At 41.2% G+C, this 23,140-nt stretch overlaps 1 protein-coding gene across 2 annotated transcripts in view; it reads right to left on the reverse strand.

Moving 5' to 3' along the window:
- ACSS3 (acyl-CoA synthetase short chain family member 3) overlaps nucleotides 1–22,779 on the reverse strand; it is a 93,323-nt gene extending 70,544 nt beyond the window's left edge. Inside the window, exons 1-3 of one of the 2 annotated variants that reach the window (XM_054207190.1) lie at nucleotides 22,289–22,779; nucleotides 14,331–14,475; nucleotides 3,827–4,015 (exon numbers count right to left, since the gene is read on the reverse strand). In XM_054207190.1, coding sequence (XP_054063165.1) covers nucleotides 3,827–4,015; nucleotides 14,331–14,475; nucleotides 22,289–22,602 — 648 coding nt within the window. In that variant the 5' untranslated portion in view covers nucleotides 22,603–22,779. Of the gene's footprint in view, nucleotides 1–3,826; nucleotides 4,021–14,330; nucleotides 14,476–22,288 lie in introns of those variants that run through there. The other variant, XM_054207198.1, reaches the window with a different exon arrangement.
- Nucleotides 22,780–23,140: the final 361 nt, after the last annotated feature.

Here is a 23,140-nt window from a genome sequence, read left to right on the forward strand (position 1 = left end):
TGTCTGCCAGAAAAGGAAGGTCAAAGAAAGCGTACTCCTCCTGATGAACAAGACTGGCAAACTGTTAACAACAGATGAGGAGAAAGCTGAGGTACTCAACAACTTTTTTGCCTCAGTCTTCACTGGCAACCTCTCTTTCCACACCTCTTGAGCTGACGGACTGCAAGACAAGGACTGGGGGAGAAAAGTCCATTCCACTGTAAGAGAAGACCAGGTTCATGATCACCTGAGGAACCGGAACATACACAAGTCCATGGGACCTGATGAGATGCATCCCAGAGTCCTGAGGGAATTGGCTGATGTAGCTGCCAAGTCACTCTCCATGATATCTGAAAAGTCAGGGCAATCAGGTGAAGTCCTCAGTGACTGGAAAAAGGGAAACATTGCAGACACTTTTAAAAAGGGTAGAAAGGAGGACCCTGGGAACTACTGTCCTGTCAGTCTCACCTCTGTACCTGGGAAGATCATGGAACAGATCCTCCTTGAAGCTATGCTAAGGCACATGGAGGACAGGGAGGTGATTCTAGACAGCCAGCATGGCTTCAGCAAGGGCAAGTCCTACCTGACCAACCTAGTGTCCTTCTATGATGGAGTGACTACACCAGTGCACAAGGGAAGAGCTACGGATGTCATCTATGTGGACTTCTGTAAGGCCTTTGACACAGTTCCCCACAACATCCTTCTCTCTAAATTGGAGAGATACGCATTTGATGGTGGACTATTCAGTGGATGAAGAATTGGTTGGATGGTCACATCCAGAGACTAGTGGTCAATGGCTTAATGATCAGATGGAGATCTGTGACAAGTGGTGTCCTTGGGGGTCCATATTGGGACCAGTACTGTTTAATATCTTCATCAAAGACAGTGGGATTGAGTGCACCTTCAGCAAGTTTGCTGACGACACCAAGCTGAGTGGTGCAGTTGGTGCCTGAGGGATAGGATGCTATCCAGAGGGACCTGGACAAGCTTGAGAAGTGGGTCCATGTGAACCTCTTGAGATTCAAAAAGGCCAAGTGCAAGGTCATGCACCTGGGTCCAGGCAACTCCCAGTATCAATACAGGCTGGGGGATGAAAGGATTGAGAGCAGCCCCAAGGAGGACTGGATGAAAAGCTGGACATGAGCCAGCAATGTATGCTTGCAGCCCAGAATGCCAGGCTGGGCTGCATCAAAAGGAGCCTGGCCAGCAGGTCGAGGGAGGTGATTCTACCCCTCTACTCTGCTCTGGTGGCCTGGGGTACTGCACCCAGCTCTGGAGACCTCAGCACAGGAAAGACACGGACCTGTTGGAGTAAGTCTAGAGGAGGGCCACAAAAATGATCAGAGGGATGGAACAGCTCTCCTATGAAGACAGGTTGAGAGAGTTGGGGTTGTTCAGCACGGAGAAGAGAAGGCTCTGGGGACACCTTATTGTAGCCTTTCAGTACTTAAAGGGGGCTTATAAGAAAGATGGGGACAGACTTTCCAATAAGGCCTGTTGTAATAGGACAAGGCGTAATGGTTTTAAGCTAAAAGAGGGTATATTTAGACTAGATATGAGGAAGTGAGGGTGAAACACTGGAACAGGTTGCCCAGAGAGCTGGTAGATGTCTCATCCATGGAAACATTCAAGGTTAGGTTGGACGGGGCTCTAAGCAACCTGATCTAGTTGCAGGGGGAGCTGGACTAGATGACCTTTAAAGGTCCATTCCAACTCAAACTATTCTATGATTGTATGAAAGTATCTATTGTTTCGATATTGCAAACTATGTATTCCCAGATTCAGGTGAAAGGAAAGATGACAAAAAATGTCTGTTCTCACGCTCTGTATCACTTCATCACAATTCACCGCAGAATGTCTATAACTGCCAATACCTGACAAGAGTAGAAATTATCAGCTGTAGGACTTTGCAGCATTCCCAGACCTATTTAAAATTCAAGATAAATTAAGGTAAGCTGGTACAGTATATGTACCTTTTCGTAGTCACTAGAAAGTGCTTGTTATTTCTTTCACTTAGATCTTCCAATGAAAGGTGAAGTTTGACCTTTCTTTCACAAGAGTATCTCAGAGCCAGCTTTCCATTGCACATTTTTAACTCTTTCTAATTAATATTACCAACATTAGGTCCCGTACTGCAGCATCTAAACCAATTCACATAGAAGCCTAATAGAAAGGTTAGGGGTTTTTGAGACTGCTTCAATTAACTTCTGATTTCAGCAGAATACCATCTATCACAGCTACTTATATACATATCTTAAAGATAATCTCAGTAACATGCAATTCACTTATCAAGAAAGCTGTGCAAAATTGGTGCACATTTTGAAATTTAGATTTAGGATGTGCCTCTACTCTTTAGTTACGCTTCCATTACACATCAGATGGACTAAAAATCACCCACAATATTTAGGTCTGCCTCTTAAAGAAACAAAAAGACAATTTAAATTAGGATTTAATCCATAGCCTGCAGCTAGTAATTCTATAGCTAACCCTTTGAAAGACTTGTGGGTGACCTTGGGTAAATCACTTAAACTTTCTCTGTTTTCTTTTTAATGCATGGAGCAAGGATTATGATTACTATGCTGTCTCCCTTTGATCCTCAGAGAAAATCCATTGGGATTAATTAGTTAATACTTGCAAAATATTCTAAAAGTAAACATGCTAGATTATTTGTATCATAGCAACATTCATTTTAAAAAGTTTATAATTTTTTTCTTCTACATTATTTTTCCCTAATTCTATGAGTTAAAATCAATTTTTATAGCTTGTTAAAAATACAGGGGAGTGGGAAGAAAGACAGAGAAAACCATGGAACTGTTGTTAGCCTTCCCCCAGCTTTTTTTTTTTTTCACAATTCCAACAAAACTATTTCATCCATTTTATTAACTTTGTTAAAACATAAAGGCAGTGAGGGGGGAATACATTCAACTTTCTACTTACAGATATTCATAAAATTCAAGCCTTGGTGATCTGAAAAGCACTCCTGTGCACAAAAATCTAAGTAACAGTTCCGCAAATCCTGTGGACTTTACCCTGCATAATGTTTTGGCTTATACATCTAATCAACGTGATTCAGTGACAGATGGCTACCATGGATGGTCTGAATGATCCAAGTGACTGATCAGGATGTCAAAGAATTTTGTCTTGTTCACTGGTAGAAAAGAACAGAAACTTCCAGTACAAACATTGCTAGCTGGTTTGAAACTAATGCACACGCAAGCTACTACTATGCACATATAAGCTACTAAGTAGATTATTAAAGTGCTATTTGCATTTTCACTTACAAAGACTTACATAATGCTTCATAAACAAGCTCATGTTGTGCCAAACTTGGAAGCCTTTATTAATTATGTTCTCTGCAGTGTCACTTACTCAAAGCAACTGGTTCCCTAGCTAGAAATTAGATGAAGTAGATCTAGAGCTGAAAAAAAGTACTATCTAATATGTCTAAACATCAAGTAAACCAATTAAGTCATTTAGGGTTGGCAGCATTTTCCTCATACGCTTGAGGAAAATGCTGGGCAAAAAGCCAATTTTAAGGTGATGCTTTGTAGAAAATGATTGACAAATGGGAGAAGAAAGTATGCTCTAAACAGACAGCAGTTTGTTAAACTCATGCTTTTTTAAAAGAGGTCAAAATTTGTATCTCAATGTCTGCAAAAAAAGTATCACCCTCAGCACAGATGTAGTATTTTGTTCATATTGCAATGTTAGGTATCACGAACAAACCGAGACTGCGTGCCACACAAAGAGAAATGTTGTTAACGTCTCTGAAAAAAAAAATGGGGTTTGACATTGACTTATATAATTAACTAATGCAATGGTGTTTATTGTTCCAAATACATATTACCTTTGCATGATCAATGCGAACAGAAAGTTCTTTAGATGCAAATCCACCAAAAATCAGGCTATGGATGGCTCCTATTCTTGCACAAGCCAGCATACAGTACACTGTCTGTGGAATCATGGGCATGTAGATGACCACACGATCTCCTTTCTTCACACCATGTCTGACCATGACATCAGCTAACTTGGAGACCTGTACTGACAAAACATTCACAACATATTAACAGTTTCTCCAGCTCTGCTGTTGGCCCATAAAAAAACAACTTTCACACAGTCAACAGACACAGGACATTAAGGAGACAAGCCAATATGATACGGAGAGTTGATGAGCAATCCAGGTTCAACAAATTTAGGACAATTTCCTTTTTGCAAAAAACACATACATTTTTCTTCAGTAAAATGAGTATGGGCTGAAGGTAATTATTTTACATATTAGAGTGAAAAATCAATAGCAATGTTTTGCAAATTTTTGGATGACACTAGCCACTCATTCTTTTATCCAGTTAACTGCTTATATTTCTCAATTTTAGGTTTTGAGAATGGATGTAAACAGGGCATTTCATCACACAAATTCTGTTCTAACTAGCTAAGTCTGAAATACAAATCAGTATTTCGTCTACTACAGTGCTGTAAACTTCTCAGAATCTGAAACAAGAAATCTTACACGCTGAACCAAATGTAAATACAAATTTAGAGAGAAACATGTTTAGATTTAAGAAGTCCTTTTTCCTCCCATTTTCATATTTTCATTTTTGGTATGCAGATGCCTGAAGACAGACCTTGTGCATGGCAGCAAAGGACTGGAACTCCAGAAATGTGATAGATCAGCAGCAATGCCAGCCATCTGTATCACTAGGAGAAAACATTTATTACGTCGATAATGTATAGCATTCTGTCACAAAGCTAATACCGAATGTTTAATTAGTACACCAGGACAGACAATTTACCACATAGTAAGTTGTTAGAGTGAGCATGGGAGCCTGTGACAAGCACTGTGCACTTGTCCTGACGTGTTTCTTGCAGCATGGAAATGCGGCATCTTCTGAAGGAAACGCAAATTATTAATTCCCCATGAGCAACTAATGAACTCAGCTGTCAGAGGGTTCTCAAGTTCCAGAGGCTGACAACTGTGTAACACTCAGTATCTAAACCTGCTCACTGCCTTTAAATTTTTCAATTAGACATCAGTGTGTAGATGTGTATAAGTAATAGAGGTAAAACTGCATGCAACTGTGCACAAAACATAAGCTAACAGATTAACAGGAAAAACTGTAGACTAAGAACAAACCAGACTAATAAACTAATATCAAACAGGATGGAACTAGAAACATCCCAGGAAGTCCTGAGCTGGAATACTCCATCAGCATGGTTACACGGCAGTCAGACATACCAAGAACAGGAGCTTTGTTTGCAATAGTTTTACATTGGTGGCAAGACTAAGAAGTTAAATTCTCTAGGAAGTTCTTGGGATACCTGAAGACATAAATCTAAGTTCAGAACAAAAGTTGCTCTGTCTTACAGGGGAACTTTTCTTACCTACAGTAGTAAAACTCTTCTTTAAGAGGTTGCTGTTCACTAAAAAATACTACATAATAAGTTTAAACATTCTCATTTCTTTCACCATCAATGTAACATGAATCTATTCATATATGAATTCCTCACACCTTACCTGTACTGCATTATTCATTATTTATTCATTATATCACATAAATAAGGTTTCAAGTAAAATTTAATCTCATGAAAGGCTCTTTTCTTCAGGTACTATCAGACTGGAGAGAAAGGAAAAGGAAGAAAAATTCCTGGGAGCAGCCAGGGGATGTTGCCTGTAGAACAGAAAATACCCAAGCTTCTGAAGCAGCCAGAGATGTTTGCAGTGACCCAGTAAACAACGCAAGCAATGGGAGCAGCCTAGGCCAATGATACACATTGTACAAGCAGGACAGGAGGGAAGGACCGTCTTTTTCAAGGATGAGCTAGTCAGAAGGGTGGATCTTCTTTGACATGTTTTACTTTCATTTTTATTATTCATCAAATTTGAGTTTTCTCTATGCAAAGAATGGCCTTATTCTAGTTCAATATATCAAATTCTAGTACCACTGTTGCTTTATGAGATTTCTAGGCATTAGGCTCTTTCTTTTATGGTCATATTCAAAAAAACTTGGGGCAATTACATTTGATCCTGGAAGCCTATCTGATACGCGTGCTGAAGAGAATAATACGAGATTACTCACTGCTTCTCTCTTCAGTGGGAACACATGTTCAGACTTTCAGCAACCTGAGGCAATAACATCCAGAAGCTCCAGATGCATCTGATCTGTGCACTAAATACACAGCTCATCCACAATCAAACTATGCATATTTCTACACTTCTGCCTGAGGATTTAAGAAAATGGAAACATAGAAGCCCCAAGCATGCATGCTTGCATCAGAAGATAACAGCATAGCTTCCATTTTTCATAAACATTGCATAAATCCCTGCCATTATTTTCAATCACAAGAGAAAATATGTTTATAAGGCAAAGTCATCACCATACTAACCTGAAAACACACACAAACTAAGGCATGTGTATGATTTATTTGTAGCAGACCTTTTATAGTAAATGTTATTGATTATGAAAAGAAAATATCTTTAATTCTAGACCTATTAATACTTATCAATACTCTATGAAACTGACACACGCTATCAAAACCCAACAAAAATCAATAAGGCATGGACGTGTACACAACTGGAATTAATTGCCATACCACCAGCATTTATAGTCATTTCTACGCAGGACTGGTGAAAGTAATCGCAAGTTAGGATAACAATTCTACTTCCAAAGGTAAATTCCTTTTCTATACTTCCTACTGTGAAAACATTAAAACATGCATAGTTGTTACAAAGCTAACATCACCTTGTCTCAAAGAATTGAGAAAACTAATCCTTATCTTTGCTGCTTGTGACACGCTCAAGCAGAATGCTGACAAAAAGGCCAGAGGCAATGAAAACAAAGTTTAATGAGTACTTTTATAGTCAGCATGTGGATAGTAGGGAATAAGTAGTTAAACACAATGGATGAGTATTATTATTCATTATTATTATTTTATAATTATTAATGATGATGAAAAAGGCAATGTTTGCCTGCTAAAGGAAAAAGCCATCATTTGAAGATCATCATTACTAATTTTGTAATAGAAGACTCCTAGCGCCTGTATACAAGCTATACAAGTTTGGTACTTGGCTGTAGGAGGGAGTCAGTGAAGAGATCTGCATGTACTTAAGTAATTTTTATTGAAACATATCATAGGTAAATTGTGCTTATAGCAGAATAGCCACAGCACGCTGCAGGCAGGAACCACATGTCTCCCATGCAAAGCCAGTACTCACCTGTCTGCACTTAACCTCCCCACCCTAGAGAGTTTAATGTCACCGAAGACAATAACCCAATATAATACACGGGTATCTATGGTTTTCCTTGCGCCCTTTCCCTCATGCTTCTGACAACCAGAGAGCATCTGGACTACATAATACATAATAAAACACTGTCTCTATCTGTAACTATTTGGATGACTAGGGAACATCATAAAGAATGTTTACACTGCCCTTAAGACTGATGTGGAAACCCTGAACCATCCAAGAAATCACTAACTCTAAAAAGGAGGGGGACAGGAGTGAGTTGTGACATTTCATTAAATTGTTAAAAGACATGAAACCTTCCACTTTGTTACAGTGTGTTGTCATTTATGGTTTACGTTTAGACAGCATACTTTATCACTCAAGATTTTACAGTTGCTATTTTCCTACCAGCATGCTATTTCTCTGCTTTTCTTCAAAGTTTAAGATTGCTCTATCACTTTAATATATTTGACACTTCAGTAATAAAATCACTTGAGACCAAGTGATATAATAAGAAACTGAAGTAGGCTTCCAGCTTTGAAGATCTGGGCTTAAATTACACTTCTATCAAATGCAATCCCGCTGTAAGCATGGCTTTATTTTTACCCAGCCACGAAACAACTACTACATGTGTATTTGCAGTTCAGGTTTGGAGAAGTACTGCAGTTCTGAAGTATATCACCTGTCTGTCCCTAACAGTTACAAAAAGCTGTTTTGGACCATGCCGAAATAATTATTAGAAGATACTAAAACAGAAATTCCACTAAAAATGCTCAAAAGAGGAATGACAAACATTCCTGTGATGAACAACGACTGGGTCTCACCAGTGTCCAGTCCTTCAATGCAAGCTAAACACAAAAGGATTCTTCAAATATCAAGAGCCCCTGAAACATCCTGAAGTGCATCTCATGTAAAAAGAGCACTTTTTTCATGCTCTTTTCATTTAGAGGACTGTCACACACGCATTCCTCTAAAGCATGGGCAGCAAGTCACCTCATGCTCTTCAGCTTCTCCACTCTGTTATTTTTTCAAGATTACTAAAGAAAGTACTCCTTCCTACTCACCCCCACCCCTTGATCAGCCTCTTCACTCTTATATTACTCTTAATTGTTGTTTCCTCCTTTTCCTACTGCCGCAAAAGCCTCTCCAGCAGATGCACCACTCTGTTGCTAATGTCAAGGCTGCTACCAAGTGGGAGAAAACTGACAAGTGGTGCTGCATTCATTTCAAATAGATGAAGACCACGTTCTTGATGAGGTGGCAAAACCATGCTTCAGAAGTGGCACAGTGCATGTGCCCCTACCACAGAGATCTTGAACAGATCTTCAGGGGATGGGAGAGCACTGCACCAACGCCACTGCTCATCCACAGACATCCAAGGACATCCATGTCCTTGGTCCCAGGATCAGCAGTCCTGGAACACAGTCTAGGGAAAAGCGTGGCAATGGTGCTGCACACGTCCTCATGCCCAGAGGACCCCCGTGAGACAACGCACAGGAACATCCCCTTGGCCCATTCTCTGACACAGCAGGCACTGGGAACTGCCAAACTGGTGGTCCAGATGCCCGCCTGAGTAAGTGTGCGTACTCTTTTCCTGTACGTGTATTGAGGGTGGGACTGTGTTTAGGAGGTTTCTGGTAGAATTAGGGCACTGGTCACAGAGCTGCGGAAAGGAGGTGTAAGTCTCTGGATTGACTGTGAGAGCTTCTGCGCCTTGAGAGACAATTCCCCAGGGGCTGTGAGCTGTGAGGGAAGTTCTGTGGAGCAACAAGCTCCATCAGAGGCTGCTTGTCCCGTCCCAGCTCTGCCTGCGTGCCAGGCATAGTCCTGGCTCCTGCCTAAGTCATGGACGTGTCATGCCTTGATAACACAGTCCCCCTAGGCTTCTGCACAAAACCCCAGCCACATTGTCTCAACTGCAGCATATACAAGACCTACTCAGTGGTTGTAGTGGTGCTGGTACACTCTTCCTTAAATGACAAGAAAAAATATAAATCAGGATGGTTTATATTTCTTTCTCATACAGCCAGACAGCTGCTGGGATTGCAGGCAGTTGCAGTAATTTCTCCTTTCTTCTTTCAGATGCTAAGAAGATCTTCGGATCGAGAGGAAGCTGGGGATTTTTGGGAAGGGACATTTTCCTTCCTCGTTTGGGAGATCAGCTGTGGACTATGTGTCTCCAAGAAGGGACTGAGATGAGATGGGGATTCTGTAATACTTTTCAGTTTGGCATGGATTTAATGTTTGATCAGAAGTGATGCCATGGCATTCACTCCACAGAAGAGATGGGTTCCAGACAAGAGTTTGCCTCAGAAGGAATTTCTAGTACTTGTGAGGACAGTTCATGGTGTTTTGCACAACTCCTACAGTATCTAGGTTCCCCTAAAAGGCCATTATTTGGACAACATCCACTCGGAGTGGGGGCAGAAATCAAGCAGTAGTGAGACAGATGAAGTGTCAGCATGGCACTTCCTAAAGGAATCCACAAGGAAGCAAAGATTTGTGGGATAACTATGCTCAGATGGCTTTGAAGTGAGCTATGACACATTCGGTTCAAAGAATGAAACTAAACCTAAAACTAAAGCTAGTCCAAAATAAAACTCACAAACCACATACAGTGGAAATGTCAGGAGGCTCAGCAGTTAATTCAGCATGGCTTTGCTTCACTTATCTGCCCAAGCTGCTCCAAATTATACATTACTGTAGGCATCACTGACGTTGACATGCTGCAGTAGAACTATCTTCAATCAGGGGACATCAAGTTCCAGCTGCTTCTTCAGACTTTTACAGTGTCATTTGGAAGTCTTTTGTGTGGAATGTGAAAAACCCAAGACACCATTCAGTAAATTCCTGACAAGTCTCATCCTTTAAAGAATACTAATATTGATATTTTTGAAGAGCTACCCCACGGACATTGCAGTTAAATCTTTCTAGGGCATGCACTGAAGAATGCCATTTGAGATTTAAATAAGATAAGGATAAGCAGCATTAAAAAAGAAGTCTGATACATAGTTTTATTAAGATAATGTTGCTTTACCAGACAAACAGGATAAAAAGTTGGGTTGTCAATCTCAGTAGGATTTTCTGTCTGTACTCTGGTTTTGATTCTAAAGCAATTCTGAGAAAAAATATCTTGAAATTAAAGTCACTATTTCTAGCTAAGAAGGAACTGGTTATTTTTCAAGGAAGAAGACAAAGAAAGATGATGGAGTAAAGCATGAAGAATGAGAAAGACTATTAGAACAATCTGGGCAACTCCTCAGTCATGTACAGGAGATATGAGCAGAGCAAGACAGATACAGCACATAAATCCAAACTGACAATGGCTAATGCAGCTATTTCAGAAGAAAATGCTTTTAGGGTGGGTAGTTATGGAAAAAACCTTCCTACTGAAGAAATTACATCCTCGCCAATTGTTGATAACCTGAAGCCCTTCTTTCTCATCCGTATTTTTATAACATTTAATACTGTCAAAGGCTTGGGGAGGGTGTTAGTTTTTCCTAATACAATCATATTACTATACTCAGAAATTATTTATTACGGCACTGAATTCAATATGTTAACTGTGCATTGTTATTGAAAAGAATCACAGAGAGAAATCATACTGGTTTTTTGTTCACAATCTGTCAAGCATCAACAACTGCAAATAACATGACTCTCAAATTCCTGAGATTTCATTTCATCAACTGAGATGTTCTAGAGGATACACCTAGTGATGTAAACAGAAGGTTTTTTTAACCTACTCCACAACCTTTGCCTTAACCTGAAAATGGTAGTACTTTCCAACACAATCAGAAAACTTGATTTTAAATGAACAGAAGCCATTGCTCCTTATTTCTTCTGGGTATCTTTACATTTCCCTAATACTACACAGATTCAGTAATATTTCTAACAGAATTTGTGTCTCCCTTATCTCTTCCTGCCATCTCACTACTGGAATTAGAGAATCTCCCATACTCAAAACCTTCACTTACATCTGCATTTCACTGGCTTCAGTTCAACATTGCAATCCTCATTTAAAGGCCTATAACAGGCACCAATAAAGAAAAAAGTCCAACCGATACATTCTGGAAGACTGTTAGCCTTAAATCTGCCAAATTCCTCCTCTCTGCATTTGGAAGATTTCATCTGTAACAACATATAATTAACACACTTAAAATGCAACTGTATGCACTATGTACAACTTAACTTTAACTAACTGTAATTCTCAAGACTTTCCAAGTGCGAAGGCAGTATAGTTGTATGAAATAGCAACACAAACTGATCTTGCCATTATTTACACCAATAAAGAATTGCTGAAATTGTCCTGCAATCCTTCTATTCTAGTTCTGCCAAAAAAAACCACCAAAAAATGTCTCCCACAGGTTGGGCACTAAACATCCACAAGCTTCCAACATTTCTCTCATTTATAGTTTAGCGATGCTTAACATTAAAACTGCAGCATCACTGTCGCTCTTAGATCTGAGGAGCAGTGCAACAAGTAAAAAGGATAAGGATAATTTGCAGGCTTCCTGTGTACATAGCTCAAGCTATCCTGCCCTCCCTAAGGAGCTACGTTATCTCCAACCAAGCACCTATGTCATTTTTTTTTTCTCCTTATCATGAGGAGTTTGATCCTGGACCAAACGATCCAACCTGCTACAAAATTCTGCATCTTCCCACCCTGTGACCCACAGTTATCCTACGTCATTTCTGCTGAATCCATTTACACACTCTTCTTTTATTACCAAAAGTCAGAAAGAATTCCACCAGTTCAAGAGCTGATCTTTTGCAGAGACATTTTGAACAGGCAGCCTCTGATAAGACACCCTCATTACACTATCAGCTTATTCGCCAGACAGACTACTAAACACTCGTTGGACGTGGACAGTCCAAACAACAATCTGCACACAGATACACACCATCAGGCTATTTTAAATTGGGAAAGGAACTCATGAAAGAAGGCAAAAGGTTTCTTTCCTCACCAGGAGGTTCGTCAACTTTGGTCATATGTCTGATCTGCACTCCTACTGATCTATAAGGAAACATGCAGAGCACTGAAAGTCTATTTCAACACGACAAGATATAGTACTTCTAGCTTACACTGAGCAGACTGAGAACACAGTGACAAGCAGTGCCTGAAGGCTGTGAGCCAAACGTCATCACCCACGCTCCACAGTGGTACGGCAAGCCTTTTCGCAAAGTCTCTCCTAGACCCTGCAAGATCTATGACACGAAATACACGAGCCCATGGCTTTTCTATTTTCAGCAAATCTCTTTGTGAATATCTTTGTTATCGGGTGTCAAATAGTTACCAGGTAAACCAAGTTAAATTTATTCCACAGCATGGACTAGACAGCTTCAACAGAGAAGACACTAACCTCAAATCCTGCCTTTCACTTATATTCCCTTTTGATTAAGAAGAGCAAACTGTAGAGAATACAAAAATCATAGTTAGATAGGACTCAGATACCAGCAAGATTATCATGAACTTCTGAATGTTCTGCTACATACACCCAGAAAACCTTAACCAGTTCTTCCATTCAGTTTGGTAATGCTGCTGAAAAGAGGAAACGTGGAGGAAAGGATGTGTATGTCAATTCGCAAAACTTTCTCATTCTGCACAAATCGGCCATATCCTAAAACATTTAATATACTTATAGAGAATACAGAGACACAAACTTAGGAGACTTAAAACCACCATCAAACTTAAAAAGCAAAACTTTTCAAGTGCTTTGCAGAGGAAATGTCTACAGAGAGTCCACTTAAGATAATTTACATTAAAATGTTGCATTACTTCATTAAAATAAAACAAGTATGTATTTTCATATGCATATGTATGTAGAAATTGATTTCATATATACATATATATTTTGTATATATTACGTGTATATTATATTTATATATGACACACGATATAAAACTGTATATAAAATTATAATTTTTTTTATAATATATGGTACATATATATCTCTAAAAGAATAAATAAAATTACATAAGGAGCTGGGCCCTTTTAAAGTCTCCTGATTTTGTCAAACATGGAAGGTAGTTGTTCTAACTCCAGCACACTGTAACTTCTAAGTTCTTTTTTGGACTTGGTAAATCAACTGAAAACTGGTCAGGAGAAAATGTTTTCTGTATTTTCGTTAAAAGGTAGAGTACAGTACAGGTTTATCATTTTTTGCAGCTGTATGGCTTCTCTTTTCTTGCAACAGTGGAATAAAACCCTCATAAACTCAATTACTGTATTGTGACTGTATTACTGTATTACTCCAGACACTAGGTGCATATCTGAAGTAGAGTGAGTGCGTTCCATTCACAGTAATGCATCTTGCACATTGAAATACATTAAGGAAGAATATGAGTCTGACTCCATCATTTCTTTGTGCTCAATGTTAAACTACATATAGCTGGAAGAAAAAGCCGGCTAAATGGAGCAGCGTGAGGGAAAACCACCATCTGATGGCTGAGAGAGCAGAGAACCTTCAATGGGGCAGACTGCAAACACCCATGGTGGCAACAACGCGGGCTCTGGCACTGAGTAAATCTGAATGGGCTGATGCAGAACAGAATATTCATGACCCAAGTTGGGGGAAAGCTGCCTCAGACGATGGGAAAGTCAAAATTCACAGACTTTCCAGGCAGAAAACTAGTGTGGGGCCACCAGCACCCACACCACAGCCTACGCCAGGGCAGAAGGTGCAGCTCTCTTTACAGCTCCTCCCTGTCAAATTTCACTTGTTTTTACACTCAGTTGTGTGCAGCAACAGCCAAGGTATGCATCTTCATTTCTGCTGGAACTGTCTTCTTGTTCATCATAGCAACTGTCAAGTGACTTGTCCAATACTTTGCTTTACCTTTTAAATATGAAATAAGAAATATTAAGGGGGGAAAAAAAGGGAATCTAATAGAGAAAAGTTCAAAATTTACCCAACCAGGAAAAAAATTATTAAACTGCAGAAGAAAAAAGAAGAATTAAAGGAAAATCAAAACCTCTTAGATGCAGTGTAATCGGGTACAGGTATTGAAGCTTATAAATCAATACTGAACACAGCAAAAGGAATAAACTAGCAAGGTTTCTACCTCTCTAGTATCTACCTGCTGTGCAATATTTACTGCCCATTTTCAGTAATAAGGTTATTCTCAAACATACCTGTTTAAGAAGTTCCTTATATGTTATTTTCTCTTTGGTGTTTGTTACAGGACTGTCATAAATAATAGCAATTTGGTCTCCTCGTCCACTCTCAACATGACGATCTACAGCATTGTAACAGATATTCAGCTCTCCACCTACAAACCTAAAAAAGAAGTAGGAAGTACATATCAGTGAGCCTTCCAAACTGATAACACTATATTTTTTGGATTCTTTTTTCTTTAAGGAACGAAAGCATTCAATTAAAATATAGCTCATAAAACATTATACTCAGTTCAGTGAGTCATTTTTTTATCTATAACCTCACAATTTACTCAAAAAGCTAAATAAGCTATTAGTGAAAACAGTGGAAGTATTGTACTTCAACTGACCTAACTAAGAATCTGATAAATTTGGTCTTGATTTAACTTACTTTGCATTAAACATTCTGATTTTTATAGCTATGGTTTCACAGAAAAAGCATACATTCACATAAAATAATCCGACATTATGAAAACGTGTTATTACACTACTTTGTATTGGCATGCACAAATATCTTTTTTAAGAACAGGTTCAGGACTCAAAATATTCTTATTCGTCCCTTGGCAATAACAGTTAAGCATACAAGCATCTGTATTTAAATGAAACTGACCCCAACAGTTATAAAATCTTATAAATTTGTCTGACATTCATAATGCATTTGACATTACCGTGTTTTACATCAGTGATTTACAATCTTCTATAAAGTGGTACGAGTCACAGCCTCCTCAACAACCAGACATTTACAGAAAATTCTCATCTTCTAATTAAAGAAAACCACCTCACAATCTCAGGTTTCATTTTTATTGTCATTTTACACAGAAAAAGAAAATTCAAGTGTAGCATAATCCTCAAGTAAGAAAATACAGAAGGCACCAGATACAAAGATGGCTCTACTAACTGGAAGATGACACGGAATCTAAAAATTAAAGTTCACTCTAAATAATGCTCTTTGTATTTGTTTTTCTATGTGCACATATCTCTCGATAGCAAAAAGAAGGGCAACACACAGAAAAAACACACTTGCGAGTTTCCAAAAAGTTCTTTGGGGACACTCACTGTCATAATGTGATAGTTATACTGTATCTGGAAATAAAAACAGATGGCCTAAAGTAACCCACGACTAGTTAAAAAAGTATTTCCTTCTTCACGTTTCCTGTCTAGTAAAGGACTCCTCAAAATTAGGATATCTGATATATTATTCATATATCCATATGGACAGGTGCCATAGGATAGTCTTTCTTGTTAAAGAATGGCAATTATTAAAGCAAAAGCAGTCAGGATGTGAAGTATGCAGCAATCTTTTACTGTGACTCCCTTTACAATGCCATTAATAAGGAGAAAGTGGGGGACCAGGAAAGCAACAAAAACATCCTGTACTGCAAATCCCTTCCCATAGAAGAACTGTGTGAACAATAAAGGATCGGGAGTTGTTTCATGTAATATAGAGAAACTCTGTATTACTGTCATAAAAGTTGTGTAGGATTCAGGTCATCCATTGATTTTTATATCAAATCACTGCAGGACGATATGAACAAGGGAACAAGACAGCGCAGTACCTGGGCTACTATGCATAACCACTAAAGAATGGTCAAAACATCAACAATTACCAGAGCTTGGATTCTTTTAAAGATAAATGGCAACATCAACACTGACACATAAATGTTTAACAATCACTTGTGAACAAGTACCTGAAAAAGATGTGACTGCGAGTTGAAACAAATAACAAGACTATCTGGACAGTGTGATGAGAGCTTTGCTACCCTGTTTAGAAGGAGGGATCAGAGATCTTATGGGATCAGAGAAGCAAACGTGCACCTACCATGACCACAACTGCAAGACTTTGGCTTCTCTACTGTCACCCAAGGACATGCTTAAATACCTCATTCCGGCTGACAAATAAAAGCTGCCTGGCTTTGAAAAGCTGCCCTGTGCTGCTGCAAACTTCTGTTGATGCAGTGATTCCCAAGGAGATGCATACCCGTGAGGAACTTTGATTCGCTTGAATAAGCTTTAGTTGGAAAGAGACAGCAGCATGAAAGCAGGACTCAGTTTTGGAACAAGGACATGAATGAGATGCTTCTATTTAAAACAGAGGTCTAGAATCAAAAAGAAAATACTCCAATAGACTGCAGAAGATCAGAGGTGGATCTGCAGAATGTTAGTAAGAGCTTGCCAGTAAATCTTGCCATAATAAGCAGGACTGTAAAATGCTAATGTGTTGCTAACCAGACAATTATCTCAATGCGGCTTACCAACTGAGTCCAAGCCTGAAGAATCTTATTTTAGGCTGTGTTCCTAATGCTGCGGAATTAATAACATTCAACAAATGCAGCAGGGGAAGATTAAAACAAATAAAAAGAGTAAACAGCAACAACTCTGATACATAAAAGAAACTGGATTTAGTTCACTAGCAGTCTCTTTGAAGAGCTCATCCACCTTCCACTGGTGCTATGATGGGAAAAAAATGAGAGGGTTCTTCCTGTCAAAAATCACAGCAGAATTTAAAACTGGTTATAATATCAGAACAGCTTGCTTCACAGCAACATTTTAAAACAGTAATTCTGACAGGATCAACCTATCCTTTTGGTCTTTTTACGCATACATCCATGAAAGCAGCAGCCTTTGATAATCCACATTATGCATAACTTATAATAAGGCTTGTTTTAAAAATAATTTGAGTGTGGTTACCCACATTAGGACCCCCCTGAGGCTCTTTAAAGCTACCTACAGCAACCACCTAGGAATTACTGCCTCTTCGTGACTGGGGCTCAGCACCTCCCATCTCACCCCAGCCCTGAGGTCCCACAGGGTTTCCGTTGTTTCACAAACATGAATCTGAAGCACATGCACTTACATCTTTAATCATACCTTAAAATGACTACTCCATTAACCTTTTAGAGGTATGAGTAGAAGAGGGCATGAAAGCACTGATCTTCTGTTCACGTTTTACTCTTGGCAAGTCAGTAAGTCAGGTCTGCCAAAGCGGATCGCCATTACATACAGCTTAACATCTACCATCTATGGCCTGGAAATTTTTTTTAGTACATTCAGTATTTTTTTGGATGTGACAACAGCTTACTTGCTAGTAATGAAATAAGTACAGTAGGGAAGAAGGCAATGGATAATTATCTCTTAATTCACTTTACTCAAATATTCAAAACTTATGCTTTAATTTCCAACACTACCTGCTGTCTTAAGAATCAAAGCTGTATTCAGAGATACTTTTTAGTCTTCACTCAACGGCTCAGAAGGCAAGACAATTAAGAATAAAAAAAAGAAGTTAAAGGTTCTGAATAAAGCTGGCATATATGCAAAAGAAAAAATACATTAAAATTATTTTGCACCATAACTGTAAAAAAAGCATATTGCTAAAGTCCTTTTATGCCATGCAGGGTACATATACTTCTCCAAGCCGCGTTGCCAGGAATCAACTGGATTTTTTTAATTTTTCTTGATGAAGTGAGAACAGAAGCTGAATAAATTGTTAGACAAAGCCACAAGAATATTAGATATTTTGAAATAATCATATGTTAACTGATCTAGCCACATTTTTTAAAAGTGTAAGCAACATTTGAATAGCAAGCTGTGCAACACTCCTAAAGTTCAAAGGTGATTTTATATTGCGCTGATGTCTTCAAATCGGAGAAAAAACATAACTTTCAAAATTGCCCTCTGCCTGCATGGATCAGGAAAAACTGTTTCTATCATTTCTAAAGAAATTCTTGCTTAACCTTACTGACTGGGATTCCACAAGGCCCCACAATAATCTGTTCAAGTGTTCCACTACCTTTGGCATTAAAAAGATTTTTCTTCCTAACGTCTATAATCTACATCTCCCTTCTTGCAATTTACGACTTCTAATTTTGATGTCTTCAAAGCCAACTCAGAGAACAGTTTTGCCTTCACCTTTATAGCCAAATTCTCTGCAGCAAATGTTACACCTTGTATCTCCCTTTTGGCTTCTACACCAAACAATTCTAATTCCTTTATCCTTTTCTTGACCAATCATGCTTTTTCACTCTTCTCATTATTTTTGATGTGGGCAAAACCAGGTGATGTTCTGCACCGTACCAGCCACCGATGCAGGTGAGAACAGTCAATGGTACCTGGCATTTCTGCTTCAACAGAACAGCCAGGGGATGGTGACACTGATCACATACCTTTCGGAAATCATTTTGCAACCCACTGACATAACACTGGTGTTTCCAATGGAAAAGACTAAAGTAAATGCACCAGGGCATGCTGCACATTTCTTTCATGCTCTTACAGTATTTAGAAAGGATGAATTGGTATTTGCCTTATCGCTACATTTTAAATACATTAACCGCCTCCTTCAACTTCTTCAACTGAAGTAAATGACACCAGGAAATACATGAAAAGTATCTGTTTCTGTAAGTTTCACGTTTGGCAACCAAAACCAAAGATAATGAAAATAAATGGATATTTATTAATTGATCTAGTATGTCTCCAAAACCAGAGATAAATTCTAACTCAAGATGCACATACATGAACCTCTTAATACTATTTTTAAGGTCTCTATAAACTGCTTCCTAGTTAAACCTCCAAACCAGTACTACATCTTTACCCTGTTGACCAGCAAGCTACCTTTTTCTTGGAAGCCTGGTGTCCTCCTCAGTTCTGTTCTGTACCTCTTTGTTTTCTCTTCAGCATGACACTGTCCTGCACAACATCCTTGTCTATGAAGTGGAGAGACATGGATTTGATGTATGGACCACTTGCTGGATACGGAATTGGCTGGATGACCACACTCTAAGAGTTGCAGTCAATGCCTCAATGTTCAAGTGGTGAGCAGCAATGAGTGGTGTTCCTCAGCGGTTGGTACTGGGACCGGTGCTTTTTAACATCTTTGTCAGCAACAATGACATGTGGATTGAGTGCACCCTCAGCAAGTTTGCTGACACAACCAAGTGGGGTCAACATGCTGGAGGGAAGGGGTGCAGGGGGACCTGGATACACTTGAGAGGTGGGCCCTTGCCAACCTCATGAAGTTCAACAAGGCCAAGTGCAAGGTCCTGCACCTGGGTCGAGGCAATCCCAAGCACAAATACAGGTTGGGCAGAGAATGGCTTGAGACCAGCCCTGAAGAGGAGGATTTGGTGGTGGTAGTTGATGAGAAGCTCAACATGAGCCGTCAGTGTGCGCTTGCAGCCCAGAAAGCCAACCACATCCTGGGCTGCATCAAAAGAAGTGTGGCCAGAATGTCGAGGGAGGTGATTCTGCCCCTCTGCTCTGCTCTCATGAGACACCACCTAGAGTACTGACTGCATCCAGCTCTGGGGGCCCCAACATAAGAAAGGCATGGACCTGTTGGAGCAAGTCCAGAGGACAGCCATGAAGATGATCAGAGGGCTGGAGCACCTCTCCTATGAAGACAGGCTGAGAGAGTTGGGGTTGTTCAGCCTGGAGAAGAGAAGGCTCCAGGGAGACCTTATAGCGGCCTTCCAGTACCTAAAGGGGGCCTACAGGAAAGATGGGGAGGGACTCTTTATCACGGAGTGTAGCAATAGTACAAGGGGTAACGGTTTTAAATGAAAGAGGGTAGATTTAGATTAGATATTAGGAAAAAATTCTTTACTGGAACAGATTGCCCATAGAAGTTGTGAATGCTCCATCCCTGGAGATGTTCAAGGTCAGGCTGGATGGGGCTTTGAGCAACCTGGTCTAGTGGGAGGTGTCTCTGCCCATGGCAGGGGGTTGGAACTAGATGATCTCTAAGGTCCCTTCCAACCCAAACCATTCTATAATTCTATGTCCTCTGAAAAAGCCCCCTGTACCCTCTCTCTCTCTTATATTCAGTCTTTTCCTGAAAGAACTTATCTATGTGTCATCCTGCCAAGCACACTGAATGCTGGTAACCATCCGGGACTTCAGAGGCATTAGAGTACTACACTAGTAACACATACAGCCTGCTATCACTTACAGTGAACATAAATAAAAATAGAAATAAAATTCCATGTTGTACATTAAGACATTAAAAAGGATTACACAAATTTGAATCACTTGATGTTTCATTATCCACAGCAGAGCAACAGACACCTGACATCCAAACAATAATTATGACCTGATGTTGAGTCTTCAGAGTTGCATCTTTGCATAATCCCATAGAATCACAGGCTGGTTCTGTGAGGGGACCTCTGGTGGGCACCTGATGCAATGCCCCTGCTCAAGCAGGTCCACCTATCCAGTAGACCAGGACCGTGTCCAGATAGCTTTTGAATATCTCCAAGGATGAAGAGTCCACAAACAACTCTGTGCCAGTGCTCAGTTGCCATCTAAAAAGTGTTTCCTGATGTTCAGAGGGAACCTCCTGTGTTTCAGTTCGTGTCCATTGCCTCTTGTCCTGCCACTGGGCACCACTGAAAAGAGCCTGGATCTTCTCACCCTCCCTTCAGTTATTTGCTCATGTAAATGAGATAATTTCAATCCGTGGCAATCTGCAGCCACAGAGGGAGAAAGATGCAAGTGAGACATGAAGCCAGAAAAGACCCCTGTCTTCAGCCAATGAAACTTTATCCCTGTCCGAAGACCAAACAACTTCCATCTGAGATGTCACAATGCTTTATTACTTTCAGCAAGCAAGCTTATCATGCTGAACAAATCAAACCACATTTGTCTGACAGAATCTGACAGCAAAACAATGCTCACTAGCATGTATTACAGTCTCATTCCCTAGTTCTTAAAAAGCAACCATTATATTGACTTCATCACCATTATGTTGAGGAATGCCAGAACCAGTGAGCTTTACTGGTCTTTAATTATGTAGGCAATCCTACTTGTCCTTTTTGAAGAGTACCATGACCTAGAAATGAAGGTCAGTGGACCACAGGTCTCCCTACGCAACCATTTTACTACTTCTGACTGTTTATACAGCCAGACTGACTTAAAGGGATTTATCCTGGCTTGGTGCTATTTAACATTCAGCTTAAGATATGTAAACAATTTTCACTACTAGAGATGCCAAGCAATAACGTCAGACCAATAACAAAGCACTCTGCTGGTTCTGTATCTCTTCACTCGGGCAGATTTAAGAGTGATTAACATTTTTAATTATATTTTGAAAATTATTAGTATTTCTAAATTAAAATCAAACCAGAAAAATACGAAAATGGCACAGAACACCAATGTACCAAAGACGACCCTCACCCTGTGTTGCCTTTTTTTCTCCTGTATCAGCTTTTCCTTGAGAAAAGAGCATGATGTGAACTTGCTGAAAAAGAGGTGGCAGCGGACAACACAAAATTTTACCAGGTAAATTGCCTTTGACAAAGTACTGAAAACTCTATACGTTAAATTATAAGATATCACATTCTGCCTCAGGGCAGTTTGTCATTCACCAAATGGAGATATATATTACAAAGCCAATGCTTTTGCCAAACATTACCTTAATCGCATCCTTTTAATTATGACCTACTTAGATAGCGTTTAAGATTAAAAAACTCTGAAAGCCGCCGTGTCTGTGTTTTCACACACGTACCTCCCCCGGCACCGGATGCCCCACGCCTGGCCCAAAAGAGGTGGGATGGGGGAGCATCAGGAACATGCCCCCGTGTCACCCAGACAGGCAGGGACATCACACCCGCACAGGTGTACGTCACACCTGTCACAGGTGACACAGGCTAAGTCCCCTCTCACCCCAACACACTCACCCACGCTGCTTTCAATCATTAAGCTTAACCGAGTGTAATCATTAAACCCCTCCATGCTCTCCAGCCATCTCCTCCATCACCGCTCCCCTGCTGACCACCCCAAATACGTGCTGGGGCGGTTTGGCGTTAACCAGGCGACCCCCGCACCCAGCACACCCCCGGCGCTTCGGCAGCCATCTCTCCCCGTTACAGCTGGGCTGGGCACGCCCGGCCCCGATCCCGGTCCCGGTCCCGGTCCCCGCCGCCCCGGGGGGACACCGCCAGACTCACCAGCAGGCGCTCCCCGGGCCGCCCCTCTCCAGGGTGCGGGCCCAGGGCTTGTACCACTGGATCTGCTCGGCGGCTGCTCCCCAGACCTTCTCGGGCTCCGCCACGGAGGACCTGAAAACTTCCTCGTACTCGCCCAGCGCCCGGGACGAGGCGGCGCGGCCGCCGGGCGGCGGGCAGCGGGCAGCGGCGGCCCGGCCCGGGAGCGGGTTCCCCGCGTAGGGCCGCCCCGGCCGCCGCCAGGCACCGCCGCCCCCCCGGCCCGCCGCCGCCCCGACAAGTTTTGGCAGCGCCGGCAGCCTGCCGACGAAGCCCATTTTCGGCGGCCTTCAAGTGAGAGGAGCCACACGTTAAGGCTCCAAAAAGCCCCCGGACGGCACAAGACTGAGCGGCGGCGGCGGCGGCTCCCCGGGGCTGGCGGGGCTGCCCTCACGGCGGGCCAAACCGCCCCCGCCCCGCGCTGCGGCGCTGTACCCCGGACGCCGGCTTTGGTCGCCAGCAGTGGTGGGGCCGCGGAAGCGGCTGGGAGGAAGGCGGCAAGCGTCGCCTGAGCCGGGGCCGGGGCCGGGGCCGGGGCCGGGGCCGGGGCCAGGCGAGCGGCGGCCGCTGCCGGGTCCCGTTGGGGCGCGGGTGGGCGCCATGTCGGGGCGGGCGGCCCTGTCAGCGTCTGGCCGGGACCGACGGCGGAGGGAGGCTGAGAAAGCAGAAACCGAGAATCTGAGCTTATTTTTGACTTAACGATTCGTAACCATAACACTCCTCGAGTGTTTGAGAGACGTTCTTGCTTTGAGAAAACTTCCCGCGATAAAATGAGGCATCCCGTTTGTACGAGGAGAAAAAGTTCATTCTGTTTTC

The sequence above is a fragment of the Rissa tridactyla genome, chromosome 1 (genome assembly GCF_028500815.1).
Source record: "Rissa tridactyla isolate bRisTri1 chromosome 1, bRisTri1.patW.cur.20221130, whole genome shotgun sequence".
Taxonomy (NCBI): domain Eukaryota; kingdom Metazoa; phylum Chordata; class Aves; order Charadriiformes; family Laridae; genus Rissa; species Rissa tridactyla.